Below are 9742 nucleotides of genomic sequence, written 5' to 3' on the forward strand. Positions count from 1 at the left end.
CTTCCTTTCTTTCTTTCTTGCTTGCTTGCTTGCTTGCTTGCTTTCTTGTGTTCCAACAATTATGTATTCTTTATAATGAAAAAGCCTATTGTCAAAACAAACAATCAAGCAAGCAGACAAACAAACAAACAAACAGGCATTGGCATGGGGTCACGGAAGATTGTTCACCAGCCCTGTTTCTGGTACGGATGTCCAGGGGCACACACAGACTGTATATGTGTAAGTGTGGCAGGTTTGATGCCGGGTTCAGCAGCGGTGTTGTCAGGATAAAGTGACAGAGTAAGAGGTGAGACCCCCACAGCAAACTCAGTGTAAGGCACAAATGTCAGATGCGATCATTTCCATTACGATTGCGCCCCACCCCCACCACCTTCTGCTGCCCTGTAGCTGCTCCTCCCTTAAATCCTAGTCAAATAGATGGGACCAGCAAAGAGCCCCCTCCCTCCTTTGGCTGCTTCCCTAGCAACCCGATATGCTTCTCACACGTGCTCTTTAGTTAGCACAGTCTGTCTGTCTGTCCTGTTCTGGATCCCTTTCCCTATGAGTTTGGGACTTCTGTACTCTGAGACTCACCTGCCCATAGTTCCAGGGGCATGGGCGGATCCAACTCTTGCTCCCTTGGTAGATGAAGCCATAATCGTTCACAACATACTCCTGCCTCTGGGGCTCACTCTCCAGGTACACTGCATCCGCTGGGAATCAAAGTGAGAAGACACAAAGTAGAAGCCACCTTGTGCATTCCTTTCCAAACAGTCCCACAGACTCTGCTCTCTGGAGAGGGCGCCTAAACTGTTCTGAGAGAAGCTGGTACAGGAAGGACCCCATGCTGAGGTGGGTTCTATCCAAGCTTTGGGCCAGTGTGGTGAACAGTTGTAGGTTCATGATTGAAGTCAGAAGTGTCCCTGAACTGTAGGGTGGATCTTCCCAGCCAAACATTCGTAGCCCACTGATGTGGTAGCTGTTGATCATGTACCTGCTTCCTGCCTCTATCCCAATGTTTGTTCTCTTTAGAGCGTGGATACAAGCTCAGGAGAGGAGCCATGCATAAGGTCCTCCCGCCACTCAGACAGACCCTATGTTCCCGTGTTCACCTCTGAAGCCCAGTCTCAAAGGCCAAAAGTGTTTGTGCATGTGTATGTGCGTGTGTGTGTGTGTGTGTGTGTGTGTGTGTGTGTTTGGTTTTGTTGCTGTTGCTGTTGTTTGACAAGGTCTCATTCTGTACCCAAGTCTGGTATGAAACTCACTATGTGGTCCTGGCCTCAAGCTCACAGTGACCCTCTTGCTTCAGCCTCCCAAGTCCTGGCACAGGTGAATATTTCAAAGAGAAACACAAATTGGAGATTGGTATGTATCGTTATACTTGGGTATATGTTATAGAATCAACAACCTACAGATGTGTACAAACATGCACATGTTTAAGCATAAGATAGTTCTATAAGGCTACCCAGAGAACAGTAACAAGGCTTCCACTCAGAAAATGGAGCTAGGAGACTATCTTAGATCATGTAGTATTTCCTTTCTCCCCTCTGCCCATCTCTCTCTCTCCATCTATATCTATATCTATTTATCTATATTTCCTTTTTATCTTTCTTCCTTCTCCTCCCTCCCCTTTTTCTTCTTTTTTTCTCTTTTCTCTCTTTTCTTTTTCTCACTTTTATCACTTGCTTCTTTCCTCAGATATTCAAAATAGTGTGCGTTTATTACCTTTAAGATGAAAAAGTCCAAATTAACTTAAAAATAGATAATGAACGTATGAAGGTAGATGTTAATGTAGTTAAACATAACAATAGTTTTTTTAAAAGATCTTATTTATTTTGTGTATGCTATATCTGCATGTACGCCTGCATCCAGAAGAGGGCATCAGATGCCAGTATTGATGGTTGTGAGCCACCATGTGGTTGCTGGGAATTGAACTCAGGACCTCTAGAAGAGCCGATAGTGCTCTTAATGACTGCGCCATCTCCTTAGCACCCCCTAATAGTAGTTTTCTATTTACTCCAAACATAATATTAAAATTCTAATTATGTAAGTAAACATCAAGATCTTCCCAGCTTAGTTGTTGGAGGTCAGGTACTGAATCCAAGGGATTAAGGAGCTTATGGTGGCCAAGGATCAGGAGCTGGAAACCTGGTGGCACTGACAGAGAGACAGAGGTGAAGGAGCCCAAGCGGGTCCCTGCCTCACCTGGGCACCAGGGATTGAAGAGCAGGATAAACTCCCCCAGCTGGTAGGCAGTGACAAAACCTTGGTAGGAGTCAATCCGAATTTTCAGGAGGTATCGGCCCACGGCTGCCATTGGAGGAGCACAGAGGCTCACTTCCAGGGAGTTGGCCCTGATGGCTTCCAGGGACGCAATCCAGGGGCTTGGGCCACCACTGCCTGTGAAGCTGAATACTGCCCGAGTCCCTTTGGCCAGGTCTGGCAATGGTCCTAGGAGGGAAAAATAACTAAGACTCTTTATGGTGATCTTCCATTCCTCTAAGAGCCTACTCAATGAACATGCACTCACACACATATGTTCCACTTCATACATACATATATACAACACACATGCTCTACTTCACACATGCATGCATGTATGCATACATATATACATACATAACACACGCATATTCCACTCCACAGTCACATATACCACATATACACACTATTTACACAGACATGCTCCACTTTATACATATCTCACACACACACTCCAGTCCACTTCACACATACACACATACCACATGGTCCATTTCACACATACACACACATATATGCCACACCACACACACATGCAAGTGTGTGCACATGCACACACACATGCACAGAAACAAACACAACACACACACATACGACATATTGCACACACACCATATGGTCCATTTCATACATACACACACATATATGACACACCATACACACACACACACACCACATAAATTCACAATGGATACCACACACATACACCCTGAACACACATATACACACATACCACACATATACCACATACACACACCACATAAATATACAATAGATACCACACACATATACCCCAAACACATATACACACATACCACACATACACCACACACACACACACACACACACATACTACATATGCACACACATCCTGTGGGCCAGTTCCTCACCAGTCTCAGCCACAAACATGATACTGTCCATGCCCGGCTGGAAGCCCCGATTCTTAAAGTACAGGGTGATAGAGAAGGCCTGGCCCCGGCGGACAACAAGACGGTCAACACTGATCTCTTCCGTGTGGTGCCGAACATTGTTCTGGGAGCTCTGGAGGTCTGTGAGGGCCACCTCTAGCCCTGTGATGGGGCTGTCTGGGACAGACAAAAACCAGGGTTGTAAAGACTAGCCCAGTTTTGTTCACATTTATCAGTTGTGCAAACTCCAGAAATTAACTTGGCAATTACACTTGAGTTTCCATGTTGGTAGAATAGAGTCTACAACACTACCTTAATAGATTCAGGTTGGACAAGAAAACCAAGAAGGATGACCATCGTGTGGATACTTCATTCCTCCTTAGAATAAGGAACAAAATACCCATGAAAAGATATAGGTACAGAGACAAAATTTAGAGCTAAGATGAAAGGATGGACTATCCAGAGACTACCCCATCCTGGAATCCATCCCATCATCAGCCACCAAACCCAGATACTAATGCTCATGCCAGCAAGATTCTGCTGAAGGGACCCTGATACAGTGGCCTCTTGTGAGGCTATGCCAGTGCCTGGCAAATACCGAAGTGGATGCTCACAGTCAGCTATTGTATGGAACACAGGGCCCCCAATGGAGGAGCTAGAGAAAGTACCCAAGGTGTTGTAGGGGGCTGCAACCCTGTAGGTGCAACAACAATATGAACTAACCAGTACCCCCTGAGCTCAAGTCTCTAGCTGCATATGTAGCTGAAGATGGCCTAATCGGCCATCATTGGGAAGAGAGGCCCCTTGGTCTTGTAAAACCCAGCACAAGGGAAGGCCAGGGCCAAGTAGTGGGAGTGGGTGGGTAGGGGAGCAGGGGCGGGGGTGGGGTGGGTATAGGGAACTTTCGGGATAGCATTTGAAATGTAAATAAAGAAAATAATAATAAATAAAATAAAATAAAATAAATAGATCCAGGTTGGGGATCATATGAGAAGCCATGCACCACACCCCCTTCTTTCCTCTTCCTTCCTTTCTTCCTCCTCTACTTCCTTTACCCTCTATCAACCCTTCTGTGCACATACCTGCAGGCACATTCGTTTTCTGACTGATTTATTTTGTAGACCTGCCCACGTTTGATGCTCCCTTCAGCCCAGCATGCCATCAGATGCAGCCTGATTCCCCACTTTCTGGGATTCAAGTTACCAGTCTCACTTGTCCTTGAACCAACCTCCAAACCTGGGAGCAGGCTTCTGGGTCGCCTGCCCCTAGAACAGCTGCCCCATTTTTAGCAACTTGCTGGTTCTTTACCACCATCGATACCAAGTGTCCAGTGTCCTGACTGTCTGCATACTCAAAATCAGAAAGTCCTCGAGAGCCTCTGCCAAAGCAGAGTACACAAGTTGTCCTCTAGTGTGCCCCTCCATCGGATGGCTTCTAGTTTGACCGTGGTCTTGCCATTGTCCCCAGTCACCTGAGGATGGTTTACAACACTTGAGTCCCATCAGGCTCACCCATCTCTTCAGCCTATCACTTCCTATGTGACCAAGTGCTCCCAGCCATCCCTTGCAGTTTGCCTGGGTCAGTTGTCCCTTTCCAAGGGTCCACTCTCCTCATCTCACCCTTAGTGACTTTAATAAGTTCTGAGCATTTTCCTGCCCCGAGCATCTCTCCCCACCGCTTCCCTTACCATACCAGCCACCTTCCCTCACCTTTCATCACGCCATCTTTTTTGCTTTGAAAGTTCTAAGGCACTCTCTCCAGTCCGTCGTACATAGAACATTTATTAGCCCTACATGTGAGATTTTATTCTCAATTCTCTTCCCTTCAAGAACTGGTCTTTTCCTCCAGGCAGCTTGTCTTCATATTCTATTCCTGCTATGGCCTCATTTCAGAACATCCTCTGTCATAGTTAATGTCAACTTGACACAATCCTAGACACATCTGGGAAGAGGGAATCTTAACTGAGGAACTGCCTCCATCAGATTGGCCTGAAGATATGTCTATGGGGCGTTTTCTTGATTGGTGATTGAGGTGGAAAGGCCCAGTCCACCAGTAGTGGTATCATCTCTGGGCAGATGGTTTTAGGTGGTATAAGATAGGCAGCTGAGCAAGCCAGGGAAAACAAGACAGTGAGCAGACTCCTGCATGGCCTCTGCTTCAGTTCTAGCCTCCAGGTTCCTACCTTGGCTTTCCTCAGTGATGGAGTATAATCTGTTAAGTCAAATAAACCCTTTCCTCCCCTAAGCTGCTTTTGGTCAGTGTTTTATCACAGCAACCGAAAGCAAATGAGAACATCCCTCCACAGCTTAGCCAAATCCTACTGTCCCCCAAGACCTCCCTCCCTCATGAAACCTGCCCCAATGGGTCTACCTTCTTCCCATTTTGTACACTCTACAGCACTGAACTGAATCACTCTTAATCTTAACTGTGTATGCTGACCAGTTTAATACCTGTGTCATGCTCATAAGCTCATTTGTGTCAATACATTTGTTCTTCTCGAATGCCTGTTCTTCTCAGCCTCAGCATAAGGAACTCAGATATTCTTTGTTATTTTTTTTAAGATTAATTTATTTGTCGTTTATGTGCATTGGTGTTTTGCCTTCAAGTATGTCTGTGTGAGGGTACCAGATTCCCTGGAACTAGGGTTACAGACAATTGTGAGCTGTCACATGGGTGCTGGGAATTGAACCCAGGTTCCTCTGGAAGAGAAGCCAGTGCTCTCAATTACCGAGCCATCTTTGTTATTTCTTCTTGTGTCTCCTTCTACAGCCGAGGCCGACTGCAAACTCTTGGTCCTCTTTGCTCAGGCCTTGGAGTTCTGGGATGGCAGGTATGTGCCACCACACCCAGATCTTAACTACTTTTTGTCTGCTTTCCAACACTAGATGTAAGCTGAGGACAGAGCTGTACTGCTTTCTCTTGGCTGTGTGTCGATTAAAAAAACTAATGAACTAAATCATTTGGCAAAGTCTAACACCCTTTCATGTTAAAAAAAATTCAACAAACTAAGGAGGGAGGGAGTCCCTTATTATGATAAATGGTGTCTATAAAAGTCCACATTTAGTCATATTTAATAGTGAAACACTAAACACTTTCCTGTTAAGATAAAGAACAATTTAAGGATTTGTGTGTTCTTGCCTGCTCTTGTCTTGTTAAAGACAAAGTGTGTTGGAGGTTTCAGCCTGGATCATTAGGCAAGGATAAGAGATCAAAGACTTTCAGATTAGAAATAAATAAAATCATCTCCATTCACACATGATGTAAGAATAATAATACTCCAAAATTAGAATTCACAGCAACAAGAGACTTCAGGATGTATGCAATAACAATATGCAAATTCAACTGTATTTTCATATACTTACAATGAATAATCTGAGAAAAATGTAAAAGTAATTACATTTATAGTAGCAAAAGCAGTAACAAGTTCACAATAGAATGAAAACTTTTACCACAAATTATCATTTAAAGAAATTCATGTAAATAATGGAAAAATATTCCATGTTCATGGGTTATAAGATGGCATCATTCAAATGGCAGTATTATGCTACTGATAGTTGACTCTGGACTCAACACAATACTTATCAAAAACTCAAAAACCCAACTGGCTACGCCATTGATAATACCTACAATGTCAGCCCCTGTACCTAAGTCTCAGGGAGACTCATAAAAGGGAGGAGAGATTGTAAGAGCCAGAGAACCAGAACACCTGCTGCTAAATGGTGTCTTAATGGTGTCTTGTAGACATGACAGAAAAGCAGAGAGAGAGAGAGAGAGAGAGAGAGAGAGAGAGAGAGAGAAGAGAATGAATACCAGTTTTCTTCAGGGATGAGCTCTACAATTGCTTAGCCAAGTCAATTCCAAGTTGTCAAGCCTAAGCACATGTATACACAAGCCACACTAAATGAATTCAGAAGGTTTTGTACATATGTTAATGTGTCCACGACAATAACAACTAAAGAAGAAGAGATCGTGCGTTTCAGAGGGCTGGGGCATGGGAGGAGTTGTAGGGGGATAAAGGTCTCAAAAATGTTTAATTAGACATTTTAATCTCAGCTGCCATTTTGCAGGAATTGACGAGTGAATCGCAAAATTGTGTGGGAAGAAGAAATGATCCAAAATAGTCAACACAATCTTTTTCTTTCTTCTTTGAGGGGAAGGCTAGCACAGGATCTTGCTATGTAGCCTCATAATAGTCCTCCTGCCTCAGCTTCCAGTGTGTTGGGATTACAGTCATTCACTATGCCCAGCACTAAGGCAATCTTAAAACAAAGGGCTTGCCCATCTATACTTTAAGGTTTACTATAAAGCTAGTAATCAAGGCAGTTTGGGGGTAGCATTAGCATGGACACAGATCAGTGTATATGGGACAACACCAAATTCACTCAGGTGGGTTTTTTTTTAATTTTTGAAATTTTTTATTATTTATTTATTTATTTATTTTGGTTTTTTGAGACAGGGTTTCTTTGTATAGCCTGCCTGTCCTGGAAATCAATTTGTAGACCAGGTTGACCTCAAACCTGAAATCCACCTACCTCTGCCTCCCGAGTGCTGGAATTAAAGGCGTGCGCCATCACACCTGGCTTTTTTTTTTTTTTTTTTTAATGTAACTACACTGTAGCTGTCATCAGACACACCAGTAGAGGATGTCATATGTCATTACAGGTGGTTGTGAGCCACCATGTGGTTGCTGGGATTTGAACTCAGGATCTTTGAAAGAGCAGTCAGTGCTCTTAACCACTGATCCATCTCTGCAGCCCCTCAGGTGGTTTTATATGTGTGTGTTAAACAGTAATAGTATAAGAAGAGACCATGAATGTGAAAGGATGTAACGACACTAGATGGAAATGAAGAAGGATAGAAACCTACCTACTCTGTCCTGACCTTGATTTAGAAAAGGAATGGACCAGATTAGTTGCCGTAATCCAACACCCTTGAATATAGGAAGATTCTCTTCAAAAAATGGTGCTGGGATAAATGAATATTCACATGTAAAAAATGAAGTATCAGAGCTGGAGCAATGGCTCAGTAGATAAGCGCACAGGCTGCTCTTGCAGAGGACCCAGGTCCTCTCAGCACTCACATGGCAGCTCATAAATCCCCATAGCTCCAGGTTCAGGGGATTTCATGCCTTCTTCTAACTCCTGTGGGCACCAAGCATGCACATGGTGCACATACAAATAGCCAGGGAAACACTAATACATATAAGGTAAAGAAATTAAACACTAAAAATGTTAATAAAAAGAAGAAAGTTCACTGCCTGCTTCGCTGATGTAAAAAATTAACTCAGTGGATCAAAGATTTGAATGTGAGAGCTAAAACCCATAGAAGAAAACGGCATGTCTCCCCACCCGATGTGGGCAACCAGTGTGACCAGATCTTTCTCTAAACAAGATAGGAAAAAGACAGTAAGCACATGGAAGGATGCTCAGGTTATTAGGCGAATACACATGGGCTGTTATTTCACACCCATGAGGATGCTATGGTAAGAAAACAGACACTAGCAAGTGCTGGCAGGATGCAGTACTTGGAGACACTCATACTTCGCTGGTGGTTTTATAAAATGACACGGCACCTTGGAGAACACTAACAGTTCCTCAGAATGTTGAACACAGTTGCCATGTGATCCAACTTCTGTAAGAAGTACACCACCATACAGTGAACACACACACTCACACCAAGCCCACATGCAGATGCTGATAGCAACATTATACAGGGATCCCTAAAAAGTTCAAACAATACAAATATCTACCAGCTGATGAGTAGAGAATATGGACTTGTGTAAACTGAGCACATTACAACATGAATGGACCTTTAAAACATTTTGGTGTTAAAAGGAATCAGACCTAAGAGGGCACATTTTATATGATGCCTTTTCTATGAAATGGCTGCAGAGATTGAAAGTAGATTAAGGACCTGAATGCCTCTCTTCTCTTTCTCCTCCTCCTCTTCTTCCTTCTAAGACAGGCCCTCTCTTCATAGCTACACAGCCTTGGCTGTCTTGGAACACATTCCGTAGACCAGGCTGGCTTCAAACCCTCAGAGATCCTTCTGCCTCTGCCTCTGCCTCCTGAGTGCTGAGGATAAAGGTGTGCACCACCACACTTGGCTCTGGACCGCTTCTTTCTGAGATGATGAGATGTTTTGAGACTAGGTAGTCGATACACTTTCAGAACTGCACGAGCACACTTAATATTGACATATATAGGTACATATAAGTTCATGGACATGTTTGCTAGTTGAAGAATTCTCTATCTTATGTAAAACCAGTTGCATTTAATTCATGTTTTAGATTCTCTCAATAATTTATCTGGGTCCTGTCTACTATCTAACCTTTACCACACCTTGTCTTATGTTAAACCCAGCTTTGTGTCTCAAGGCAGGATTTCTTTTGTTGCCCAACAGCTGCTATCCATTGCTGACTTTCACTCATGTTCAGTAAGAACATCCTAACCTTGCCACTTGGAAAATAACTTGACTTTTTCTGATGATAATGAAGAAAAGGAGGAAGAGGAAAAGGAGGAGGAAGAGAAGGAGGAAAGGAGGAGGAAAAAGAGGAGAAGGAGAAAGGAGGAGGAGGAGGAGGAGGAGGAGGA

The 9742-nt window shown here is 43.7% G+C and overlaps 1 protein-coding gene across 3 annotated transcripts in view; it reads right to left on the reverse strand.

The window, feature by feature from the left end:
• Nucleotides 1-9742, reverse strand: part of Tgm5 (transglutaminase 5) — a 39528-nt gene that overhangs the window by 28134 nt on the left and 1652 nt on the right. The window contains exons 2-4 of one of the 3 annotated variants that reach the window (XM_021194067.1): nucleotides 3132-3326; nucleotides 2185-2430; nucleotides 574-692 (exon numbers count right to left, since the gene is read on the reverse strand). In XM_021194067.1, coding sequence (XP_021049726.1) covers nucleotides 574-692; nucleotides 2185-2430; nucleotides 3132-3326 — 560 coding nt within the window. The remainder of the gene's footprint in view (nucleotides 1-573; nucleotides 693-2184; nucleotides 2431-3131; nucleotides 3327-9742) is intronic. The other 2 variants (XM_021194068.1, XM_021194069.1) reach the window with 2 other exon arrangements.

Source organism: Mus pahari, chromosome 3 (assembly GCF_900095145.1).
Source record: "Mus pahari chromosome 3, PAHARI_EIJ_v1.1, whole genome shotgun sequence".
Taxonomy (NCBI): domain Eukaryota; kingdom Metazoa; phylum Chordata; class Mammalia; order Rodentia; family Muridae; genus Mus; species Mus pahari.